The sequence below is a fragment of the Rhinichthys klamathensis genome, unplaced genomic scaffold (genome assembly GCF_029890125.1).
Source record: "Rhinichthys klamathensis goyatoka isolate OS25496 unplaced genomic scaffold, OSU_Roscu_1.1 h1tg000370l_1, whole genome shotgun sequence".
Classification (NCBI taxonomy): Eukaryota; Metazoa; Chordata; class Actinopteri; order Cypriniformes; family Leuciscidae; genus Rhinichthys; species Rhinichthys klamathensis.
The window spans coordinates 382,078-409,598 of NW_026606878.1; the positions used below are offsets into that span (position 1 = coordinate 382,078).

General features: G+C 38.7%; 2 protein-coding genes across 2 annotated transcripts; both read right to left on the reverse strand.

The window, feature by feature from the left end:
* Positions 1 to 3,560: 3,560 nt before the first annotated feature.
* fgf6b (fibroblast growth factor 6b) lies at positions 3,561 to 7,628 on the reverse strand. Its single transcript, XM_056233530.1, has 3 exons — positions 6,429 to 7,628; positions 5,902 to 6,005; positions 3,561 to 4,210 (listed from the first exon to the last, which is right to left on the reverse strand). Exons 1-3 carry the CDS (start codon positions 6,775 to 6,777, stop codon positions 4,034 to 4,036), a joined length of 630 nt encoding a protein of 209 aa, XP_056089505.1. The 5' UTR covers positions 6,778 to 7,628; the 3' UTR covers positions 3,561 to 4,033.
* A 14,232-nt stretch (positions 7,629 to 21,860) lies between these two features.
* On the reverse strand, positions 21,861 to 24,788 carry tigarb (TP53 induced glycolysis regulatory phosphatase b). Its single transcript, XM_056233524.1, has 6 exons — positions 24,700 to 24,788; positions 24,363 to 24,400; positions 23,606 to 23,727; positions 23,442 to 23,519; positions 23,056 to 23,166; positions 21,861 to 22,579 (listed from the first exon to the last, which is right to left on the reverse strand). The coding sequence occupies exons 1-6, from the start codon at positions 24,729 to 24,731 to the stop codon at positions 22,184 to 22,186; spliced, it is 777 nt and encodes a 258-aa protein (XP_056089499.1). The 5' UTR covers positions 24,732 to 24,788; the 3' UTR covers positions 21,861 to 22,183.
* Positions 24,789 to 27,521: the final 2,733 nt, after the last annotated feature.

Here is a 27,521-nt window from a genome sequence, read left to right on the forward strand (position 1 = left end):
CTACATTGACCTGCCCTAAAACACTGCTATAGCTGAGACTGGAGGAGTTTGGTTTGTTTTGTCGACATGTCGAGAAGATGATGTTTTTTGCGCTGTGAAAGCAAATCCACTTTGCATAAACTTCCAAAGGATGAGGACTCAGGCTCGAATTTATACAGGAAAACCGACGCCATCGTTACTGTATGTTTCACTGCATCAATCGCTGAGGAAGCCTCCGGAGATGAAATTCAGATATAGTAATGGGCGTTTAGTTTCCAACACCTGCTGTAAGCAGTGGACCAATCACAACAGACTGGGCTATCTGATCAATCACAGCAGAATAGACCAATAACAACAGACTGGGCCGTCTGACCAATCAGAGTAGAGTAGACTAATCACAACAGACTGGGCCGTCTGACCAATCAGAGCAGAGCAGGCTCTCGGAAAGGAGGGGTTTAGAGAGAATCAATCTTCGAATTAACCGTTTTGAGACTGGGGGAAATGAGGTGATGCTGTAATGTATATAATGAGAATATTAAAGTGTTTTTTGACCTTGGATGCATGTAAACTTGGTGCAGGAATCTCCAAAACAAAATTAGGAACCATTAAAATTGCATATGGGGCACTTTAATAACCCAATAACTTCAATAAGGTCATATCACTAATGGATCACTAATAGGGATTGTGTTGGATTTGGCTGATTCGTGGTGATCTGAAGAGTTTGACATTGAGATAAAATCACAAAGCCTGTCTTCAGATGCTTAAAGTAAACATGAACCTATTTTACTTCTGTAGTTTTACTTTTTCTGAGTGAATATTTGGAATAATGTAGACCAATAAATAATCGTGCACAGACCAGGAACGGGCATGGAAAAAGTAAATATGGACGTTTTTGAGGAGCAGGAAAGAACTCAGGATATGTCGGCGTCAATAGCCTCGTGCCGACATATACTGTGCTTCGGGAGACCCGAGTTTGAGTCCCGGCTCGCGGACCTTTCCTGATCCCTTCCCCCTATCTCTCTCGCACTCTCTCCTATCATAATAAAAAGACAAAAACAGCAAAAATGAATCTTAAAAAAAAGAAAGAAATCAGGATCCAAATAAATGCTATCACACAATAATGGACTTGTATTAAGTGATATTGGAATAATGAGAAAAGGAAACGAGACCTTGGTCGGGCATTTTCGACCTGTTCAACTCTTGTGCATAGCTACGACCTTGGACTAAAGTTGGATGGAAAACCGGAAAGAACCCTTGTGCTACAGGAATCTCAAGGCTTCTGGGCACCGTGGCTTTTACAAGACTGTCTATGTGCGAGAGGGACGTCAACAGCGGGGCCTCTGCTCAGGTATTCCACCCCCACCCACGAGGACTCACATACTTCAAACAGATTGAACAAACAACCAGGCCATGGTGTCCCATAAGTCTTTCTAAAATAGTGTCATTCCTTTTGATTTCCCTTTAAGGCAAGACAGCCAAGGTGAATAGGGAAAAAATAACTAATAGATTGCACCATACTTCCCAAGCTGGTGACATTAAGAACTGCAAACATTTTGTGTATTACAAGTTTTCTGAAAGTTTTTAACTTTCAGAAACACTGCATTAAGCCAGGTTTTTAAAATTCTTGTTTCATTTTGTTGACGTATTAGAGATAAAGGTTTTTACAGAGGGGAATTTGTGCATATTTTTTGTCAAAAAATATTTTCACCATGTTTTTATGAATAAAATCAGGCAAAATATATATGACCGAAACCCTTTGTAAAAACCTTCAGAATACAGTTAGGAATAAAACTGTAAAGTTAAGCCCAAAGTATACTTCCTTTTTGTTTATGGCAAGCCGTTTTAGCTCAATATGTTCCCAGCGTTACCCATCATAAAGTAAAAATGCAATTACGACGAGTTGCTGGGAACATTTTAAGCTAAAACGGCTATTTTTATTTTTATATTTTTTACGAGTGACGCAAATTTCGTCACCACAATAGTAAGCTTTCTGCCCGACTTTTGTAACCAGTTGCACATGTGCATTGAATTTGTTTTGCACTAATCAGTTGTCCCAAAAGGTGGCAACAATGGCCCGGCCGTTGTTTCACAGTATAAAAAACTAAACTAAAGAGACGAAACAACAACTACAAAATACCGGAGACTGCAACAACAACAGATGCCCGCATTGACAAGCGCTTGTGTGAGGGGGTTAAGAGATAGCCACACCTTTAGTTTAAAAGAATACAAAGACATTTTTAATCGGTCATAACTTCAGGAGAAAAATAGCACAGACACTGGACAAAGATGAAACTTTCTAGAGCGCACGAGTCGACCGCCACTTTGGGCTTTAAAGTGCTGCTGAAGTGGAGAAAGACCTCACAGCCTTTAAATATGTCTGTCCACTAGCAATAGTAAAAAATGTATTGTAATTGAAATCTACAGGCGCAAAAAGATCAAGTGTAGCGTCTATTTTAGATGCATTCTTAGTCCAAAACAACACAGTATGGAAAGCCAAGTAGCCCAAAATCTCAAAATTGACCAGTGAAAAAAACAATGTTATTGCCTGAAGTGTCTTGCCTTAACGATGGGGCAACATTTGGTGACAGAAACTGATGCAAACAAAGGCAGGCGAACCAAAATCATACAAAAACAGTGAGCGTCCCTCAGTTTGGATGCCACAGCGTCTACCCTGTAATTACATTTGCATAGAGCAGCAGCAACGGGTGCCACTGCAGTGCCTCTGCAGCAACAGGAAAGAGTCCAGGCTCCACTGTCCTCCTCTACCAGGATTCACACACACGCACAAACAGGCATCCACATGGACAGGTGCGCACACACATACACTCACACCAGAAGCAAAAATAAATAAATATATACTGCACGTATTCCCTTGAATCAGATACCATCATTGATGGCAGTGTGCCTTTAGCAACAAGCGACAAAAGCTCAGGGCTACTGGCTTCTTCAGTGCACAGTCAGTATTTACAGTATTTTCATTGGTTTAGAAGACGTTCTCATTCACAGCAATGCTTAAAGCTTATTTTCAAGTGCTCCTTTTGTTCAGGCAAACCTGTGATAAGCAATAGTATAATTGAACCAGCCATTTTCAGTGTGCGCTTGCATCAGTTCCCCTGTGGATTTCACATTTTTTTCCCCCCGTTTTCTTTATAAAAAAGTTTCAATTGCAAAAACATAAGAAATTCTAGTCCAAATAAAACGTACAGCCTCAAAGCTCCAACAGGGATTCTGCTAGAAAAGATCACGTTTAGTCGACAGCAGACGATGCTGAACGCAGCCTCTTCATGAGTCACTCTCGCACCTCATACGACGTTCTCTGATTAGAGAAAGGTAAAATAAAGCAGAGATGCACACCCCTCCCCCTCGCCCCTCTTCGGGGCCTTTGTGGGAGAGTCCCCGCGGGGCCCTGGCTAACATATCAGCCCTATTTCTGACGCCCCGGGGCGTTCAGAGCATGCATGTTAAAGGGGCGGTGTGCGGGAATGCCAAGGCACCTCAGCGCAACATGCAGCAAGAGAGATCTGCTTTCTTTTAAGTGCTCACACAACCCTACAGCATGAGGAAAAACAACAAAATAACTGTCAAAGTTACAAAAATAAGGACTCGTTATGCTTGTGTCGGCTCAGACAGAACTAAAAATAAACAAGCGTTCGTCTCTGCGTAACTTCATGCATCCATTTAAACCATCTAGGTAGCTCTTTGAGGTAATAAGCCGAGAACTGTAAAAAGCAGAGGAGGACTTCCATCATCCATCCCAGAGTCTGTTCAATTCTTGGCAAGCACCTGACTAGGGAAAGGAAGGCTGGGGAGCCTCCACATCCATAGTCAATATATATGTTTGTATATATATATATAAATAAAAGAAAGAAAGAAGCAGCGACGGATAGCATATTCAGAGATTCTAATAAAAAGCTGGCCTATCCAAATATACATATAAAAAAAAGAATAAGTACTATTTTGGTGATATTCTTGCAGTTCCTTGTAATGTTCGTGTGTCAGTTTTCAGATCTCTCGGGGAGACCAGTGCAAATGAAGAACTATTGCAAGAGTCTGCTCATATTCGAGGGAGGAAGTGGGTGACCGTCATGGCGGTGGTGGCCTTGTTGCCTCGCTTCACTCGGCCGTGTTTGCTGAGAGCGACATAGAATCCCTTGTAAATGGAGGACTCGTAGGCATTGTAGTTATTTGGCAGCAGGGTCTCCTTGAACTTGCATTCATCTTTAAAGGTAGCCTGAAAGGAGGACAAGTGAAGGGATGTGAATGCCAGCATTCGGTCAGATGCAAATTTTTGAAACAAATTAATGAAAACAAATGAAAAACTTAGTGAACACATCGAGCGGTTTAGTCCAAATTTTCTGAAGAGACACGAACGCTTTATATGATGAACAGATTGAATTGAAGCTTTTATTCACATTTATCAATGCACACATCAGTTGTGGTAAACAGAAGCATGTTCGCTTGACGTGCGAAAACCAATTGACGTTTTCAATGTTTATATGTGAATAAAAGCCTAAATTAAATCTGTTCATAAAGCAACCGTGTCTCTTCAGAAAATACGGACTAAATCGATCGCTTCATATGGATTCGTTTTATGATCTCGTTATGAATATTTTTAAGCGTCAAAGTGGTAGTTGCGTAGCTGTCAATGGAGGGATAGATCTTTTTTCCTCAAAAAGATCTTCATTTGTGTTTGGAAGATGAACAACAGTCTTACGAGTTTGGAAAGACATAAGGGTGAGTAATTAATTTGTTGCCTTGGCAATAAACAGAAACGAGTTTAATTAGATCTGCGAGTACAAATAGATCTAACCTCTTGATATTATCCGTTTCTCAAATTATCATGGCTTGATTTTGCTTAACACCGGGTAAATGGACAACATATTGAGAAAATGCACACAAAAGCAAAGCAACTTTAAACTTTAGTCTGGTTCCACTTGACTACAAGAAAACCATTAACCTGAAGTATTAACCTCATATACTAATCCCAAACAGGTCTTTTAAGTAAAAATCACTTTAATTGTTTTACTGACGACTGCTAGGCCGGCCTGTGGAACAGTCTACTTTATCTCTGCTTCTCCAGGAGATGCTCTTGAAACACTCAGCAGTTTTTGGACTGAACTGTCATGTGCTCATGGGGCCCAAAGGACCAGTGTTGCACTGCGCTTGTCACACATATGCCAAACTTCAGCTAAGTCTATCATTTTCTTTTCAAACCTGCATGGGACACACTTTATACTAAGTGTAAAGAATTAAATGCAAATGACTAATAATCACTACTACTGCTATTAACAATTCAAAACAACAACGTGTAAATGCAAGCAGCTCCACAACACATTTTAATTTACACACACATTTTTAGTGCTGTTATTGAGGGTTCTTAGACAGTACATGAAATATAGATGAAAACTTCAATTAGGCTTACACATTACATGTCTGACTACTCTTACTAATAACCTGATCTATATTACAACTACCAGCCAGCGAATAAAAAGGAATGAGGTGTTTGTTTATAGGCTTAATGCAAGTAATTATTATAAACCTTTTGTTAGTGCTTGCAAGCTGCTTTGGCGCTGTGCCTGGATCTAATGCACCCTGAAATTCGTTTAATAATAATTTGCAAAAGCCGTGCAGCAGTTGCAAACGTCAACAAACCAGAGCACATTATATTTATGATGCATGAAAAATTGAATGCAGCACACATCCATGCACGCCGTAAACACTACGTATTAGTAGTCGGGTACGAGCCCCCCTCGCACGAGCCAAATGCATGGATCATCAATTACTTGAAAACGCACAATGGAAGCATCACCTGTTTAACACACACACGCGCGCGCGCACACACACACTCGATGTCTTCGGGGATGCAAAGCCTCGTTGTATTGGCAGCAGGCAGAATGAAGGGAAACAGTTGCGCACACCTACCGTTCCGTACAACCTTCCTCTGCTATTCATTGCGACAAACAGCTTGCTTTTCACTCCGTACAGGCTAACCACTCCTCTGGCCACAGTGGAGATCTCTATGAGACCTGATCAAACAGAACAAGCATGTTACACACAACAAAGCGGCTCCGCGTGACTCAGAACAACAAGGCATGCGGTGGGTGGAACCTCTGCAGGTGCCAATTGTGGATGCGCAAATGGCCTCTCGCGCCACTAGGCTACTACATTATTGCCAAAAGATGAACATCCCTCACACTTTGAGTGCATGTTCTAAGCGCTTCTGGGCCGCTCAAGGAGCCGGTGTAAAAATAAGTTGGCATCTATATCCGTCCCAGCATTCATGTCATGTTTAAGCCCGCGCAGTTATTTAGCACTAATGGATACGGTGTGTTTTAATAGATTTGTCTTCGCCTCCAAAGACAGCGGGCAGTGCAAGCACACTGCAAGTGTCGCCTATAAAGAATACGGAGCTATGCGCAATTAATGATTGCATTATTCCATGAACTCACTGTACTGGTTCTCATTATGTACACCGTTTATCTTGCCGTCTGGGAGGACCTGAAGATGAAACCCGATGCCTACATTGCAGTACAGCCTCCGCACTCTTTTGATGCCCAGCAAATAGTCATTCTCCCAGTTTGGCTCCGGTCTCTCTCCAGAGATCCCCAGCACGGAGCGGGAGAACAGGCTCTCCCATCGCTTCTCCAATAAAGTTGTCCTATTAGTCCAACTCGGAAGCGGACTGGAGGACACAATCCCAACTAGGAGCAATCCAAAGAGCAGAACGGCAGTCCTTGGCCAGTGTTGCGCGTTGGCCTCGCAGGACATACTGATGAGGAACCTTTGCGCAATGGCCATCGGGTTTACCTTCGGGGCACGTGGTCAAAATTAATGGCACTAAAAATACCCCTCTTCTAGTTTTTCTTCCCTCGGCATGGTGGTGCAGGCTTAATTTAGCGAGGCAGGTCAGGACTTCGGGCATGCGACGGTGGCCCGAGATGAGAGCAGCAGAAGAACGGGCAGAGAGCGCAGAGACACAACTTGAGGTGGAGAAGGTGATGATCATGTTTTGTAACTCCGAAGCCTCGTGTCGTGGAGAATGCCACTCACCAAAATCCCTATCTCACCTCAGAATCCACCCTCATCCTTACATGACATCATATTAGGGGAGGGGAGGCAGAAGAGAGAGAGAGAGAAAGAGAGAAAGTTGCAAGCGGCGAGAAGAACTGGCCGGTCTGATGATGATGGGACGCTGCTGTCACTCCACGTGTGAAATGGGGGTCGCATGCTGAACCTTATTGGACGGCTTGTGCGCGATCATGGGATGCGATGGGCACTCTGGCAGCGCCCAAATCGGGACGGTGGTCATATGTCTGACAGCCCTGCTTCCTTATTTAGAAGGATGGTGTAAAAACAGTCCACTTGTCATCGGAGAGCAATGGCACCCCTGTCTGTCACATCCCAGGCTGTTTGTGCAGGAAGTTTACACAACGACCCAATTCCAGAATATTGCGCTCCCACAATGCTTGCCGATCATATAACGTCCCCCGCCTCGTGCAGCGTGATGGTTTTATTTTCCGGGAGGCTGCCTGTCTCTTGATGTCACGGTGATGATGCTGAGAAAACGCACCTTCAAGAATGTTCGGACCGCGCGCGATGTCCGGACGTCAGCAGATGCTGCGCTTCGCTACGCGGCTCCCCAGGTGCGCATAGAGTACAGCGGACGCGGGCTGGATGACGCTTGGGGAGGCGCTGTTGTTGGCAGTGTGAAAAGCGCCAATCACATTATTATAGCAGAATAATTATACTCCGAAATCAACAAATATCAGGAGTATACAATTATACAACTAAAATACGTACATTCTAAATAATAGCAAACCACAACCATTAAGTCATAATATGAGTGACAGGTTGTCAAGAGGGATGGGAAGTTATTTTGATTAAAGATTAGGAGGGCACATTATGTGGATTAATGGATTAATCTTTTACAATAAATACTGCAATAGCCTATTCCATAAAAAACAAAGAATGGTTAGTTTTGCTTTCATGGTGACCTTAGAATCCTTTTAAGATTGACAACTGTCATTCAGGTTAATTGCTCTAAGAAGAACTGCAGTGTGTAGCAATAAAATTAAAAGTCATGACTTGAACATTTGTCGCTGAGTAGTCATCAGCTGTCACACATCTTGCTAAACAGTGACAGTCTAATTAGCAAAGAATTCTAAAATCAGTAAAATACCTGAACCCTTCTGACTCCCTCCGCACCAACATGAGCAGACCAGCATTCAATGTTACAATAATCAGCATCAGTGATGTCGTTGCAGGGCCTTTACGTCTATGCATGTAACACAGTGTAAAAAAAAAAAGTCGATTTTTCCAGGAACACAATCATATGGCGCTTTTAATATCCCATATAAATGCATTAAAGCTGATGCACTGCACAGCAAACCCACCCCGTGGCATAATTCATATGATTTCCACACGTCCATGTTGATAACAGAGCAAAACTAAGATCAAAGCAGAAACGTGTGAGAGTTTCTGCATTCAGCTGTCATTACCTCTCAAGTTCAGACAGATTACGCCGCACCCAATCATCCGCTGCACATCTCTTCAGTTTACCTGGGATAGGATTCAACAGCCTGTGACTCACTCAATCATTTCTCTGAGGAAAAAGCAGAAGCTTTGATTAATAAATCACTTCCAACAGCTTCTAATGGTGTATGTGAATACTGTTAGAGGCAGAACATAGCAGTAGCACACATACACACACAAACACTATCGAATATAGAATATAATTGTTTTGAAGAATATAGTAACCCCTCAGGGCCTTGTGCAAGGCGGGTTTGTCACAAACCCGGTAACTGGATCTGTGGTTTCAAACCCTTTCAATTAGATTTTTATTAACATGGGTTTAGGTGGTATTGAAATGACAGCTGAGGAGAGCCACTGAAATCCAGGAGAGAATTACTCATGCATGACATCAGGAGCATCAGCGGACGTTTAACATTTAACACGCCGCGCAAATGGCATTCTCTTCAGCAGCATATGCTCCACTTTAACATGTATTCATCCAGCCGTTCATTAAAAACGAGCTGTGAGCTCAGGGACTAGAACAATCTGCATGATGGCACTCTGCTGAAAGTGAAGCTGGCAGTCTGTAAAAGTGTCCATTGGAATGGCAGAGATGGATATGAGTCAGGCCTGTGATCTTGCTGACACAGCTGATCAATAATTCAACATTGAAAAGTGGCACGACCGCCTTCATTCCACCTTTTATTTTTCTTAAAAAGCACAAAAAAGGCGCTCAGAAAACAGACTGGTGTGAAATAATGGATTTAATACAAATGGTTGATTGATGCAATTTTTGTAAATATTGATTCACAAATATATAAAAATGGGCAGCTACAATACAAACGCTACAAGGTATTGGGGTTAAAATACAATAAGTGTATATGTATATATACACACACACCTCAGTAATTTTATATAAAATTACTCAGGTAAAAAAAATATATATATATATATATATATATATATATATATATATATATTATACTATTCAAAAGTTTGGGATCAGTAAGATTTTTGGGGAAAAAATTCACTGATCACAAATGACATTTTTGTAATGTTACAAAAGATTTTCATTTCAAATAAATGGGGTTCTTTTGATCTTTCTTCATGAAATAATCATAAAAAATTATAATTTTTTAAAAATGGATAACTGTTTTCACAAAATATTAAAATATAAAATATAAAAACTGTTTTCAACATTCATAATAATAAGACATTTTAAGATAATAAAACACCCCCTTCAACCATATTAACAAGCAAAAATGACTAAAGATAAACCTTACATTTGTGTTTAATTGTTTTACAATTTTTATTGCTGAAGTAAACGTGTTGAAACGAAGTAAAAATTATAACAGGTGTGAATTTGCATTTCCTTCAGGCTAAGGCTTATTCATTTCACTTTTGGTGTGAATAGGCCTTTACATTTGCAAAAATAGAAAAATGTTTTGTTGTTATAAAAAAAACAAACAAGCAAGCCCACCTAGGTGTGAAAAAGTAACGCAAAAGTAATGTAACGCATTACTTACCATAAAAAGTAACACAATTAGTTAATTTTTATGTAGTAACGCAATATTGTAATGCATTACTTTTAAAAGTAACTTTTCCCAACACTGTATATATATATATATATATATATATATATATATATATATATATATATATATATATATATATATATATATATATATATATATATATATATATATATATCACCAGCAGTGATGTAAAGTGGTTTCTGCAGTGGTGAAGTTCCTCTTGTGGCAGGGATTTTGTGTGCCAGGCCGAGCTGCAAGAACAGCACTAAAAGCACAGTGTGTTCATGAGCTGACAAGAACTCAAGAGAGAACATCTGACCCCTGCAGAGAGCAGGAGCTCAGCTCTGCGCACACTATTAGCACAGCTGAAACTCACAGCACAATGACTCAGGTAAAATTTCTGTCCACCTTAAAAACAAAGGTCACTTTACTTCTGCTGATCGAGTTCAGAATCCTGATTATTTTCCAGTGTTTAAGCTTTTTGCGCTGTTGTTTCTCTGTTTGAGAACAGCCTGATGCTGTCTGCTTCTTTTTCTCGTGAGCTGAAAAGTGCACAGTCATTTTATTCAATCTCACCTCTCAACATTCATTATATGAGTCACTGTGTGAGTCTCAGCGTGACATCAGGCGTTAAGTATGGATCGTCCTCATATGCACTCTGATCTAGTCAGACGCACGATTACAAGATATTGTGTTATAAATGTATAAATAATCAATTGATACTTTAAAAAAACAAATCTGTAAAATTTATGATAAAAACAGCAGCTTGCCACCGTGACGATTCGGGACGAATACATGTACCGCTACATCCCTACCATAACAACCCCTAATATATATACCTTCACGGTACAGACATCACGGTTCAGTGCATAGAGTCAGATGCAACAGCCCTCATCTCAACCAGCATTGCTACAAAGTTCACAGATCCTGCCGGAATAACTTGTTTGCACAGAAACAGGCTGCACTAAAGTGACTAGTTTAGGCAATTTATTTTTTGGAGCATTTCGTTCTGACAAACAATAAAGGAAAAGCAGAATGATGTCAGCGGAGGGTTTCTGCTGAGTCAGCAAGACACAACCCCAGCGATCCCCCAGCATTCCCTTGAACTCTACACCAGCACCCGGCTCCCACTGCCCAGCCCTGGAATGAAAGGCATTCTGTTAGACATCCTTGCGCCACTTTACACATTCTCACTCCCTACAGGCGAGAATGGTGTTGCCGACTCTGATGCGGGTGTACGGTGGGTGTATCCACCTCTTTCCATTCTGTCATTTCAGCAATAGAGGGACCAACTGCACCAAAGGACAAGTGGTCGGGGCTTTGGTGGGCAGATGAGTAGATCAGGGCACTTTGTTTGATGAAGGGACACACACATGTTGCGTTTTCATGTTTAATGGGGACTTTTATACTGTACAAACGGTATAGTCTATGCCCTTTACACTAACCCTATACCTAGAAAACTTTCTGTATTTTTACATTTTCAAAAAACATCACTTAGTATGATTTGTAAACTGTTTTCCTCATGGGGACCAAAAAACGTCCCCATAAAGACAAGGATTTCAGATATTGCCAACTTTGTGTCCCCATAGGGTTTACCAGGCCACACACACACACAAAGTGAGCGAGGGGAGTGACTCATCCACGACACTGATTCTGTCCCTGTGCCAATAGGCACTGCAGCAGCAGCAATCATTTACATAATAAATATCTCATTACGGAGACAGTAACTGGAATGCATTCATTAATCATCATTAAAGATAACACTCTCTAGAAACTCATTAAGATTTCCCAAACCAAAACAGCCCTTGTGAATTACAATATATTCCCTACAGCCATAAAGAGGTCACAATGACTCTAGATGGAGCAACAGACTTTGTTATAAAAGCAACAGTTGGATCAGTTCACATTCTTAAAAGTAATTTCTTTTTCTTTATTGTGTTTCAAAATTAAGTGTCAGAGACAAAAACAGGTTTTCCATTGGGGCTACTGAGGGGGAAAAAAGAGTTGCGATAGTCTTTTCCCCCCTATCCGAATGTGAAACGGCTTCTCAAACAACACAAAAGTGACAAGTTGCCCCGCCCTCACGCCAGGCATGACAGAAGAGAAGAGAAGAGAAGAGAAGAGAAGAGAAGAGAAGAGAAGAGAAGAGAAGAGAAGAGAAGAGAAGAGAAGAGAAGAGAAGAGAAGAGAAGAGAAGAGAAGAGATGTCGCTACAACAGGGAGGGGAAGTTATTTTGATTATAGATTACTGAGGCACATGGATTTAAAAAAAAAAGATGTGCACGGATAAATCATTCATAATAAATACCACAATATTTCATAAAAAACAAGAATTGTCTCTTTTATTTCATGGTGACTTTAAAAGAACTATGAAGTCAAAGTGGGGAGTTTTTTTCCTCTAGAAATACTATTTTATACTATTTATATACTATTTTTTTTTTATATTTTTACTATAGGAATACTATTTACTGTTTTTTCCCATTGTATACTGTGCATTTAATAATCAATATAATTAGCCTAGCATGTTTATAGTATGTTTAGCAAGAAATACTGTTTTAGTCCTTCTACTTCAAAATATTCAATTAAGTGAACAATTAAGTGAATATAATAGCCTACTGAAAGTTTAATCATTTCCTTAATTAACAAAAACCAATGATCTTCATTTTTGATGGGAAAACAAAAGCGCCAACATTAGTAGTAAGTATTAGAAATGTATTTCTGTAATCTTTTAGTTAGTTTTCTCTCTCTAAATTATTCTATCCCGTTTTATAAAACGTGTGTGAGCTTGAAGATCTGGTGTAGCCTTTAATAGAAATGTTTGCTTACAGCACAACAGGAGTGATTTAGGTACCTTTCATCACCGGTATCGCCCTCTGCTGGTGTAAAGGGCGGAGAGCTTCTGTCCAGTGGAACCGCTATTAATTTACTGCATTGCAGCACTGGGACGTTGTCACTCATTTTGGCATGGCATCTGCACAGATCACACCCAGCAGAAATACGGAAAAACTTATCCAATAGATGTCCTAGACAAATATAAAAAATATATATATTAAACTTTTCAGAATGCAACATCAGAAAACTTCAGTTGCTTGGAAAATCAATATTATACAAAAAGTTATAAAAGCAATCATGCACTCTCTAGTCAACTAAAAGAGTAAATTTCCATCTTAGTTCTTTTTTTATTTCCCAGCCAAGCAAAAATGAGTCAGGAAATGCAAAACACAGGAAACTTAGATAATTGATTTAAATTAAATTAAATTAAGGTAGGATGGAAGCTTAAACACATTCCATTGATAAAAGTAGATTATTGAATCCAATCTGCAAACTGGATCCGGTGTGTGAATATGACACTGCAATTGCTATTGTGGAGCTACTGATACTTCACACAGAATAATAATAATATATTATACAATTTTTAAAATGCTTTTTTGAATATTAAACATTCATGCAGTGTGTAATATAGCTGTTTGGTCCATCTGGTCCAGCAGTTTGGTAAAAATGTTTCCCCCAGGGAAAGCAAGAACTGATAAGACTGTAAATGTGTACCATGAAATGCAATGTAAGTCGCTTTGGATAAAAGCGTCTGCCAAATGCATAACTGTAAACTGTAACTGTAAATCTGACCAATCAGAGCATAGGCTCCCAGAAAGGCGGGGTCTATGGTGTATATGCATATCCAAATGCATTTGCCCATATGACATCACAGATCCCACAATATACAAACGAGACGCTTTTGGAGCTTGATTAAATAAATGCAGTTTATAATGAGGAGGATGTTTTAAGCTATGAACCTTGCAGGATGTTTTAAAGCCCTTTAACCAAGATTTTTTTTTTTTAAAAAGAAGAAAATTTGGAATTTGCATTCAAAATTAACTTGTTTTTACATCCTCTCACACCTACACACATAAATCCACAGCCTCTCTCTCTTATCAAGGCAATTAGCAGACAGGCTGCACAGCAGTCCGTGTTCTGCATAAAAAAAAAGTCTTCAAAAGCAACCGTTTAGAGACACCGAGGGAAAATAAACTCCGGAACACAATGCACCACTAGCTTTCTCTACCCACAATGCCCCCACCATGGTCTGTGGCACAATCCAGTGTGGTCACACTGCGGTTTGTTTCTGGGGAAAACTGACCTCGAGCAATTCCTGGGTTACAGGAGCACCGGAGCGTTCCACAGCCCTCAAAAAGCGGATATCCAAAAAGCCCGGTCCAGCCCTTGGGGCCTTTTATAGAGAGCACAGGAAGTACAATCAGTACCCGCAAATTAAACAGCTCTAATTATGAGCTGGAAATGTGCTGAAGAGATCAGCATTAGCATGCACCCTTCAAAAGTCACTCTATAAATACACCTCTTCACCACCACGTCCTCCATCATGCTATCAGACAGGATGTTACCTTACATCCGTCAGCCCTTTTTCTTAGTTTGATATTCAAGATAAACACCGCTCACAGTTCTGGAAATAAAATTGCTCTTCTTTCCATCATTAACGACATTCCAAATTCGTATTTCCAACAAAAAAATGGATTCTGATCTAATTAGTAGTAGTATGATGTGGTTTCTTTATGCTCCATTAGTCTTTCAGTATGTGATTAATGAAGGTGCTAAGCAAATCCTATTGATTGTTCATTTCACAGGTCCCATGAGAGTGTTGCTGTGCTGTGTCATCAAACCACTGAGGCTCAAATATCACTACGGACTATACAGCAGAAATGGCAGAAATTAAGAACTATAAACTCTGCTTTCAGAGGTGGTAATAGGGGAGTTTCACCAACAAGGCTCAGACTGACAGCAAGAGAGTAATTACAACTACTTCTTCAGGTGAAAGCGCATATTTGTAGAAGGTCCCATTCAGTTTCCTCAGAGTTAAGGCCCGTTCACAACAAAGACGATAACTATAACGATAAAGATATAGTTCTAAAAATATTTCTAAATATAAAAGAATAGCAGAGCCCACACCACAACTATAACGATAATGGCACAGAGAAACAATATGGTTAGAATCACTTTCAGAACGATTTTCGTTCTGAAAACGATTAATGACAGCCAATCAGAATCCACCCTGCTTGAAAGAGCTCGAGCAGTCGGTCTTGGTGTGAACGGGCTTTTTCAGTTCTGATGAGAAGTGAAACATTTCCTCATGTCATGCCAGTTATTATTTAATTTATAATTTAAGTGTTTAGAAGACAAGGGAAGTCAGTTCTGTAAATTAATAAACTGAGAAAAAATATATATTTTCTTAGTACTAGTAGTTTTATCTTGTTATACAAATATCTAAACATTCTTAAATTAAAATACATTTACTTGAGAAGCAAAATTACTTAAGGTATCTTATTTTATTTTTTAAAAAAGATTAAAAATAGAGAAAGATAATCTTGGTTTCCCTCTGAATTAAGTAGCCTCTTTTTCTTAACTGACAGATATTTAACTCAATACATTTATTATGATTTTTTTTTTTTCAGAAAACAAGGCTTATTATCGTAACCCATTTCCCTTTTAAATGTAAAGTAAAAGTAAATCTTGATTTTAAGAATTTTTAGATATTTGAAAAGAAAAACAAGACAAAAAAATACAAAGTGTTTTTGCATTGTAGGGGAGACCGGGGACGGTTGTAACACTTTTTTCTTCAGCACCTAAAACGACCTTTTTTTTTTAGCTACACGTCTGAAACTTTTAGGCAAAGTACCCATATTTGTCTACTACAAATGGCAACAATTTAAATTTCTTCAAAATATATCACAGACTTTGTGAGATGATCATGAATACAAGGTGGTCCTTTGTTACAACCTACCCCACTACTGGGGTAGGTTGTAACACATACTGGGGTAAGTTGTAACAGGTAGACAAAATGCACAAAAACTAAGGGTATTCCAAGTGATATGCCACAACATCATTTTTATTTTAAATGAATGGCTGCAACAATAAAATATGTGTGAATATGGGGGGTGTATGTGCATATTTCGTGTTTGTGCATGTGTAAACAATGGTGACAAGAACAAACAAATGAAATGCATTTTTAAGTCACAATGGTGAAAAAGAACAAAGAAATGAAATGCATTTTAAGTCACAATGGTGACAAGAACAAACAAATGAAATGCATTTTACGTCACAATGGTGACAAGAACAAACAAATGAAATGCATTTTAAGTCACAATGGACTTATACACTAACACAATAACACTTTCAAAACACGTGTTACAACCTACCCCGCCACTGTCACAATTGTTTAACTAGCTGTATTAGCATGGTGCTTTGAAATTACCAGGAGATTGATACACCATTCTTTACTATAGAAACTACAGTTTGACCTGATATAACTCATACAACATTATCTACAACGGTAGAAGTACTAAACAAAATATTATCTTGTTATGTTTTTTTATTTTCTTATCTCAGAATTAGATTTTCTGCTGTAGCTTCAGGAGAGATTGCAACAAAGACTTGAAAACCTCAAAAACCTCCGTGTGAGATCGTAAAGGAAGCCTGAGGAAACTGAAACTGTCACATGACTCCTATCTTATCCCTGATTGGTGGAATTGGTAGTGTTACAACTAGCCCCGTGTTACAACCGTCCCCGGTCTCCCCTACTTAATGCAATCATATTAAATTCTGGAATAAATTAAATTATACAATTACATATGAATTTAAGATTACACAATTGAAAAACTGTGCAATGTGGTTTTCTTATCTGGCCTCTATAGCTGGTTTTCACAGTCTGGTTTGATCTACTGTCAGATTGACAACCAGCAAAGCAGCTGGTCATACCTGTATTTACTTCCTGTTTTCGTTCGAAGTCCACAGTAGTCGATTGTCGAGTTCGCGCGCGCGATCATTAGTTATATTCGTCATAGACATAATAAATACATAGACGCCCTATACACAAGTTTATGAGCCGTTTCCGCTCTACATCCTAAACTCCTCCCGTCGATGCAACCCACTTCCGTTCTGGCGGGCTGGGTTTGTTTTGCTAGCTAGCTCCGACAAAGCGCTGATATCGCAGTGACATAACAATTACAACATGAAGAAAGGTGGTTCGGGAACGATGTGTGTGATAGTTGGTTGTAAACACTCGAGAAAGCACCTGAACGAGTGGTTAGATAGAGAGTTCTACGACCGCAAACCAGCTACGAAGAGGTCCATGCGCTCCATTGTTTACACACAAACACACTCACACAGTATCGCGCCCGCGCCTCTCTCTCACACACAGTTCGATCGCCTAATTATTATCATCATGGCTCACACACACACACACACACACACACACTTTGCACTCTAGCTAAGAAGCCTATGATATAGTTCGGATCGTCAGGAGGACATTCACTGACAGCGCGTTCTCTTTTGTCTTGTCGCGCATGAGTGGTTAAAGCATTTGCGTGAATAAGAGAATGGTCATAACCCTAGCAAAAGGATGACAGAAAGAACAGATGTTGCGTTTGCATTAAATATTTTAACACGTTAAAGCTGGACAAAAATGAATCGGGAAAATATTTTTCTCACGGCCGCACGCCGGAGATCCGGCACGGTCCCGAAAAGTGATTGCATTATTTATTGCAATAAGTAGAGGCTTCAATCGTTTTGTTGTAAGTAGAATAGGCTACTGCATTTTAAGGGGTTAGTTTCGACATTTAAAGGTATTTTAACCGGTAAAATGGTTGGTTGGTACACAGCAGGTAAAACAATGCAGAGTCATAAGGATAATTGCAAAAGAGATCATGTCTTTATTTATAGCTCAGCAGTAAGTCATGTTATAGGTTACAGTCCGTTTTCCAAATACAAACACGTATTCCATCCGCAACAACATGCTTCTTTTATTTCCTATAATCATGTAAATGTCTTCCCTGATTAAGCTATAAACTGCAAACACTTATTTAGCCACAATTGTTGTTATTATGTTAAAAGAAACATTAAAGTAACACACAGATACATTTGCTATTACCACGGACATAAACTGATAGTTATTTGCACGTTATGTCTGTTTTATCTAGCTGTGTATGACATGACACAACCGACTTTGTTGCTGTGCAGATATTGATATGCCTCGACGGCTTTCAGATTGTCCAATTGCTTTTCCATCTATTGCCATGGATTGCACGAAGTAGGAGCAAATCTCGCTGTACGTTATGCTGGGCCACGTCGTCATGTTAGTGTTCTGCACTGAATTCGGGTGGGGGATAGTAACGCCATCTCCAGTCGTGGAACCGTCGCTGTGTACACCGGCAGACGCTGTGTGCAAACCTCTTCCGGCGGAAATGAAGTGCATTTAAGTAGAGTTATGGCGGCGCCCATGATTTGGCGCGTAAACTTGTGTATTGTCCGCTTTGGAACGTTGCTGCGATACGTCAACGGGTCCGCCATTTTGCTGAGGGCAAGACTGCACTGTAATCAAATGTAAGTAAACGGGGGAGCTGCGTTTTTTCTGGATAAAAACAAACTGTTTTTACATTTATCAACCGATTTCAGTGGTTTGTATGTGGTGTACAAAAAGTTCCATCTCTAGTTATTTAAAATCTCGATAGTTAGACTTGTAAAATATTTTTTTTTAATAAAGAATGGTCAAAGCTCAGGCTTGTCATGTATCTGGCTTTTTATTCTTGGATAAGAATGGTGAAGACCCCCATACTGAGATATAATTTAAGTTTTCTTATTGTGGAAAAAGCATTTTCTGTGATTGACCAGATTTTAGCAATAACAAAGATAACTGATGGATCCTTTATAATAATAGGTTATGGTACAACTACAGTGCAATGCAAATAGTATATAACATAAAGTGAAAAGTAATAGTAAATAGTTTAGTCAATAAAATAAACAAATAGTATACAGCAAATAAAATAGTAATGATTAGTATAATTATATAATATCATAAGTACAATAATACAATCATAAAAATATTGATAATAGCATAGTTTATTAATAATACTATAATAGCAATAGAATAAGAAATATCAATTACAGAATATACACAATAAAAAATAAGTTAAATAGTGACTTTAATGTTTAACTCTTTTTGTTAAATTTCAGTTTTATTGATCAGTAATAGCCATTATAACAGAAGTAGCTTCAGTCAAACATACAGCAGGATACAATGTTTAAATAGCCTAAATATAAAGTTATGAAACTTCACTTTGCCCTCAGCCAAAACGATTTGCCAGGGAACCATTATAGATTAATGAGACCAAAGATCGCCCGTTAGATATACACAAGACGAATTATATCTCATGTTTAACCACTAGACTACAGACATCCGAGTCAGCGGCAAAACTTCAAAAGCACTGGCCGAGGGACGGCTGTTCCAGGCGGGGTAGACGAGCGCTGAGCGCATCTTACAACTCCGAAAACGTCAGATCAAATTTTTAAATAGGCGCTATCTTTATAAACAAACCACATATTTGAGCTTTAAACAACTACATTGTCGACTGAAAAACTATTAAAACTACATTTCGTGACACAATAACAGTAGTATTTTTAAATTTATCCTCTGAACGTTACTATTACTAATTAAATCATGACCAAATACAACCAAAAACAAACGTTCAGTCTTGCTTGTGAAAGGTAATTCCTCGAAAGCTATTTTCCATTGTGTGGCGATGTGTACAGCCCCAAACAGCGCACAAAACATGCATTTTTCTCAATTCCCGGTATGAGAGGTATGGGAAAGTTGCCATCCCCAACATGGCGGCGCCGTTGACGTACGCTCCAGCGGCCAATAGGGCGTCTATGTATTTATTATGTCTATGATATTCGTTACCAATGATCACGCGCGCGAACTCGACAATCGACTACTGTGGACTTCGAACGAAAACAGGAAGTAAATACAGGTATGTGAGCTGGCTAAATTAACATCATTTTTATTAATATCTTGCACATCTACTGCAGTCAGATTGACCGTGGTCACTCTTAATAACACCACTCACATGGCTGTGCACTTGTAATGACACATTAAGGTTGTTAAGAGGCTAAAAGCAGGTTTAGAACTTGCCCCATTGAAGTCAACAGGGTGCGAATTTTAAAAAGAGGATAACACGGTGTAGGCAACACCGATTTTTGTCGTTTTTGTCTGTACTGACAGCACTCCAAATGTACAAAAAAATGAGCTCAATGTTAAAATTGACCGGAGTTCTCCTTTAAGTGGGACTGCAATAGAACAAAACATTGTGAGCACATGACTTTGTTTGGGTGTCTTAACTGTGTGGAAACTAAATAAAACTGCTGGTTTTATTTAGAAGTGGCATTTTTCTGTCTAAAAAAGTAACATCTGATTTTCAGCTACTTTACAGGTTGTGCACGTGTATAAACCTTGTACAATAACATACCTGAAGATGCTGCAGTGCTTTGATGGGTCACGATGACTCATGCAGCATGTGTGTGTGTGTGTGTAAGAAAATGTAAATGTGATTTGTCTGAGCAGATATTTTAGGAGCTTCTGTAGGAGTTGAAGAATGTGTGGCCACAGACTAGTCTATCGTCTGCTTGGATTGTAGGACGTCGGTACATTTGAGCCGTCCAGGTCCCCTGCGTGACCAACTCAACCAAACTGCCGCCCACTTACCGGCAGGAAAATGACAACCCTTAGAAGATCACTAAGTTTCCTTCGCCGGTCGGCAGGGAGAAAATAAGGGACCAAAGATGGTGATAGTTTCCTGTTGTTGGAGTGGGCGGCAGCGGAGACGTGTCCTGTTCTTCTCTCCATCAGCAGGTTGGCCCATCTCTCCTTCAGAGGTCAGTAGCACAGCGCCATCTTCTGGATGACATAGCACAGACCAATTAAACACAACAACGGAACCACAAATCTTCAAACACCATCTCAAAATGGCATTATGGCAGAATGTGTTATATTTGGTGTATTTGAAGGACATCTTAATGTTTTAATGGATTTTGTTTTAATTCATTTGTTATTTTTATTTAGTTTTATAAATTAAACAGCTTGCAAACATACTTTGTCATCAGAAAAAATAACCTGTTAACCATGAAAGTATAATGCAATCATTTAGGACATTTCTCCTTATAACCTTTTTGGCATAATGTGTTCTTCAAAATTCAGGTTCTAAATATATTAGAACCCCAACTAACCTTTTTCCCCTTAAGAGTGTAACATGATGTTTACATTCCTCTGTGCATGTCACAACTCACATTTAACATTCAACCTGGAGATATAAAATACAATTAATGATTTCAGAAACCCTTGTTATTAGCGACACTGGTGGTCGTTAAATGAGTTGCTGCCAACAACACGTGTACACGTAACGTACGAAACACTACAATGATTCAATGCTCCGATATACTCACGTCAAAGTTCTTTGTCGTCTTAGAAGTAAAAATAAGTTGGAAATGCCCTCGCAGCGATATACTGTTATCATCCGACACCTTCCACTGAGCGACATTTGTTTAGAATGAATATGTAAAAGGGCCTATGTGCTTTCCTCTCAATAGCAAAAACATAAATTACAGCAATGAGAAAAAGAGGTTATTTGAGACTATACATCTAGGTTATGTGAGACTATAGTTTATCCCTTTTCTGTGCATGAAATATGGCAATTATAGTAGTAGACCTACAGAATGGTTCGGTATTATTCTGACCATTGTATGTCAGTCAGATGCTCTCGGGAGCGCGCGTAAACGTCAATTTCATCTGATTTTACGGGCAAAACCGTCCCGAGTCCTTTACATAAAGTTGTTCACACATTGGCAATGAAAAAGCAATTAATACATTACATTTTTTACATATAGCCCCTTTAAAGCTAAAGCATCACAAGATTTGACATTTTCTGTGCACATAAATTACACAGTAAACAGTCAAGATTTAACCACAAATGTAAAGAAAAATCAAACCTTCTTAGCTTTACATTTCTCTGAATCTCTTTATTGCATAAAAATTAATATACATGTTCAGTATGCGTGAATACTGCAGCATTTTAGAGGCCAAAACCACAGTAGTGCGAGTATAAAGTGCTTATATAACGGACAACATCAAAAAGACGTCTCACGATTGTTTGCATTCAGTCAGCGGACGGGATAAATAAATCACTGCAGTTAAATAATTTACACAATAAAATCAATCACACAGACTTATATGTGCTTTTCGCTTCAGTCGTTGAATTTGTAAGGAGCAATAAATAAAAACACTGGCAATGCCAGATAAACCAAACAGTCACATAATACTGTTAATCAGAGTTTTTGACATCATCCAGGTGGTCTTTTCTGTTGATAAAGATACACTGGATGCGGGCGCTCTCCTCTCTGCGGAGGGTGATGATGAACCTGCTGATGCCAGTGTTCGGGCACGGGGAGAACACCTGGTTCATCTTCAGGCCTGCTGGCAGACAGCACTGCAGGTCCTCTACTAGGTGACGCACAGACACACGAATAAACGCCCCGTGACTAACGATCAGAGCATGGACGTGTACGTTGTGGACTCCGTCACTGGCTAGTCCAGCAATGACAGGCTGTTCTGGTTCTGATGGTCCAGAGCTGGATGCAGAACACTGGTCAGATGAGCCGTGTTCCTCTAACATGCACTGATATAAGGATTTGAGGAACTTCTTGAAGCGTGTCTTTACCTGGATAAACACAGAAACAGTTTCTTCTGTCAGAGCATTTAATCTGAACAGTCACTACGCTCTTGGAAAAAATACAGTGAAAATGACTAAATAGTAAATTTTATAGTTATGTATTCTACAGTTTAAAAGTTTGGAATAATGATTTTTTTTTTTTAAAGGGGACCTATTATGACTGGTGTCATGATGCTGAAAAGCCAGCTTTGATCACATGAAATAAATTACATTTTAAAATATATTACAATAGAACACAGTTGTTTTAGATTGTAATAATATTTTACAATATTACTGTATGTTTGCTCAATAGAAACGTTATCTTCCCCAACTTTTAAACTTGTGTACTTCACAAAGTACTTTCACAACAGCCAGCTGCTCCAAATTCAGTGTATAAGCTACTTCTGATTTCCCTCTGGATTTAAGTGGCATCATATGTGGCAACATTCAAGACTAGTTTTCCTAGAGAAAGGCTCAATTTCTACCTGTTCCAGCGTCTCTCCGCCGGGAGGCGTGTAATCTCGGCAGGCCTGACCCGCTGCGTTTGCCATGTTCTTCAGATGTTCCTTTGGTCTTCCCTCTGCCACCCCGAAACCCTGACCAATACATCACACATGTGCATTTGAACTAACACTACAGCAATTCTTATGGGATACCAAATTGAAGAGATGCTATTTTGTTTTATTAATATTATAACTTATCTTGTTCAATATTATTTCTGATGTTAATCTTATCATTAACATTATATCAAATATTTATATATTTAATGCACAGTATGCAGCTGACCAAGTTTACATTTCCCTGCCAGCTGTTTAGTGTATATAACAGTGCATGTGACAAATATCGAATCTTGGTTAAGATAGACACTCACCCTCTCTCTGAGAAAAGGATCCAATATCATCTCAGTCGCAGAAGAATGGAGGTTGTTTCCTAAAATGATTTCAGCTGTCTTGAGAAGAAGAAGTTATATTTCACATGATGGATAAATCACTCACAAAATCTAACAGTTGCAGTCACACACACACACACACACACCTGGACGGCTCTTTGCAGGTTACTGACAAAGACATTGGTGAAATGCAGATCTTTGAGGTACCGGCCAGCTGCGGCCGCCTGCTTATGTCCCGTCTCTGACAGCGGTGTGTCAATGCCCTGACCTACACATTTGAGAAAAAAAAACATTCATCCACATACAAAAAAGGTCAACAGCACATCTTGAGCAGGGATTATGCAAGGAGTAGACTACTAGGGGGTCCGTGAAAATGTTTAGAGAAAAAGTGTACAAATTTAAAATACTAAATAAATAAAATGATTGTATATTATAGATTACAATATCAAAATTAAAATAGAAAAATTAAATTAAAATAAGCAAATAACTCTAGTATACTCTGATATACACTTGGAATATACGGCATGTGTTGCATATCATTCTGTAAAACGTTGCATCTTTTTTTTAAAAGCTTGAAGATGGTCGCTAGAATGTCATTCTTTCTTTTAGTTGAACCACAAAAGGAGATTAAAATATATATATCCCGCTTGCGCTATTAGAACACCAGGGTGAGTAAATTATGACTCTATTTTAATTTTAGGCGGAGGAATGTGTCCCTTTAAAAGAAACGAAATATTTTCACAATAGTATTTATAATATTATTTATTCACAATATAAATTGGGTAAAGAAACTAAACAGATGGGAGTCCCTCACATGACGATGATCATATTTTGGGTGTTCGTGGCATCTAGGCTAACCAATTGAAACCACTGAGCATTAACAAAACACGTGTATTTACTTACCTTGAAGCAATTTATCTCTGTTGTATTGTGTTTCCCCACTAGGAAACAAGAGCACATAATAATAAAGAGTGATAAATCACTTCAGGAGGGACAGCTCACATGCCATGTCATGTAGAGGTCATTATATCAACTAAGTTACAGACAAAACATGTCCGATCACAGCGTTGACTAACTTATATGCAATATAAAGCATTCGTGGAAACATTTAGTGATGCGTATAAGCAGAACAGATGTAGATCATGCATGTGCTCTCTACCGTATCACCTAAAGAAATCATAAACATTCGTATGCATGTACAACAAAAGCAAACATACAGAATACACAAGCGCTCACTTACTGTCGAACGACCGTTAATGCAAACGTCAGCATAATACAGATTTGCAAGAGCAGATGAAATGTATGACCATAGACAGTAAAATGACAGGTGTTCTTCCTGGTTCATGAGTCAAAGTGTTGCAGAGAAATGACGTCACTTAAATGAATGGAAGTCTGTCGCCCTCCTGTGGTGATTTTTGGGAAGTGCACTGCTGCATCTTATGTTTTTTTTTGTTTGTTTTTTACTACCAGTTGCAAATGTTGCTTTCTAATATCTGTTCCTGTTTTTGTACACCTGTAATCAGTTTGTAAATTGTAACTTCTGGAAATTGTTTTGTTTTCCATACCCCTGGCCTGGCAAAATAATAATAATCACGTGTCAAACGTTTTCTTTAACCGCGTTCAAATTCAAATCGGGATTTCAAATGGAATATTTATTCCTGCCATTAAAATACATTTTAAAAAATCTCCTTTTTTTATGATAACCGTTTGTAAGAATCACGAACCACGAGTTCTTTGTGACCGACGGCGGCGAAAAGAGTAACTAATTAAATAAATGACACTGAACAATGTTACTGAGAAATAATAGGCTACTTTACATACCTGCCCGCTAGAATCAATATCTCAATCCGTCTATTTTTAATTTCATATTGTGTAATTGACAAAACTCACCACACGAGGGCGATATTTATATTACCGGTATACAGCGTTCTGCTATAAGTCATATAAATCACCACAGAAGGGCGCCATTCGGCTCCTACTTGTCTACTGCAGTGGTATTCGCAATTAACAAAACAAAACACTGCTCAGTTTTATTCAAATGGATATTTATTGAATTGAATGTGTGATAGGCCAAAATGAGAATATTCAAACTTAACAGTCAAAGGGTGAAAATAATTATGGTATTGCTGAAATGCCACTTCTTTGGATTTTTTGGGATGTGGAGGTGGAACTTTTAACAGATGGCTGCTTCAAAATAATTCAAACAAAATAAAATAAAAATAATATCTTGTATCTAAACAATGTGTTGCCCCGGTCTTACATCTACCTGGTAAGCAGTTATAGATGTTTGATGAAAGACAAGTTAATAAAAGAAGTTGAAGGTTTAACCTGTAGGGTAACCTGCTCGTTAAAGAGGTTCAACTACCCTTTTTAATCCTACTCCTCCTCCCTATACTCTTGACTGAAGTACTGTGAGGTAAGTAATGCGACTGTGGGCAGGAACATTATTTGAAAGCAATTAAGGCGTTTTATAACACGTTTCATAACACATATTAATATAATAGCTAGGGAAAGAAGTCAGACAACAGTCAAGTTAGACAGCATTGAACAAATGAGGCAAGACTGTTCGTGCAGATATGAAAGTAACACTTGCATGCATGTTAAAGGTCCGTCTGCAGTAAAATAAATGACAGTGTAAATGCAAACAGAAAACAGACATGCAGCCACCATGAAAACACGTTCAATGATTCTGTGATATAGCAGCAACATGAAAACCGAAGGTATGCAATAGCTCTTTTTTCATTTTTCTTTTTCTTTTAGCAGCACTGGAACACAAGTTTAAACATTTACACAGAAATAAAGGAACTGGGGAAAAACACAAAATGAACATAAGGATATGATAGCACACAAACTCACTGAAAACCAAATGTGTGAAAATTATTAAAAAACACGAACATCGTTTCAAAAACAAATCAAACTGAGCATAAACGTAGAGTTCATTTGCATAGATGTGTTGGAATGGAACATTGGTCACAACACGTTATATTTTAAGTAAACACCTCAGACCTCTGAGTTACTTTTAGGTCCACTAATATAAAGAGAACTGACTTAAGAAATCAATTTTCAAAAGTGCAAGAACAAACTAATGAAGAAAGAGAAAGGAAATTGGCATAATGTTTCAAAATATCTTCTTCCTATATATGAGAAAGTTCAAGTAGATGACAAAATAAAATAGACAAATAAAATAAAGTGATTTAATGAAATTTGATGATGTCCTATCTATGCTGACATGAATTTAACACAACTAAAAAAACAACAACAACAACTAATCTTGGCATGTCAAACCTCACCATTTCTATGGAAGTTGCTGACTGTTAGATCAGTTTATGGTCTGAATTTGTTGGTCTAAAATTAAAACTATAACCCGCAAGCACACCTAATATGGGAAACCAGCCCCAAAACAAAAATAACTTAAAAAAGAAAAACAATGCAAAAAAAAATGAAAACCCTTGCCCTCCTCTTGTATAGCACGGATAACCAGCGAGAGGTGATATCTCAAAGTGCATTTGTATCGTGTTTTTGCTAGGAAGGATTTTAAGACTCCCAAATCATTAAACCACCATAAATCCCTTCAGCATAGCGAGTGTCTCTGACTCACATGTGATGGTGTTTTTAAATATCAAATGAGCAAACAGCACATTTTATTCATCCGACGATTAGTTCGTTCCAGAAACCACCTGTCTAAAACCTTTCATATTTCAATCGCGTGCAAAATCTTTCAATCTGTGTTCTTCAATTCACCTCTTTTCTTCCTTGCCTACCTCACCTTTACTTCACGTTCACTACATACTTAGTCTATCTGAAACCGTCCTGTGTTCTCATGGAGCTGTGATGGTCACCATGTATGGATAGAAACCATTTAACATATTCATATATGCTTATTGCATGCAATTACATTCATCTGTAAATAATCCCTATGCTAATGGAGTTACTCATACCCAAGAAGTAACTCATCAGATCATTGTATTAATATCTTGATGATAAGCAAACCGATCCCACTGAAAGGACTGATGGATGTCTCTGTCTAGAATAGCTTTCCGTGGGATCACATCTGGATGCACT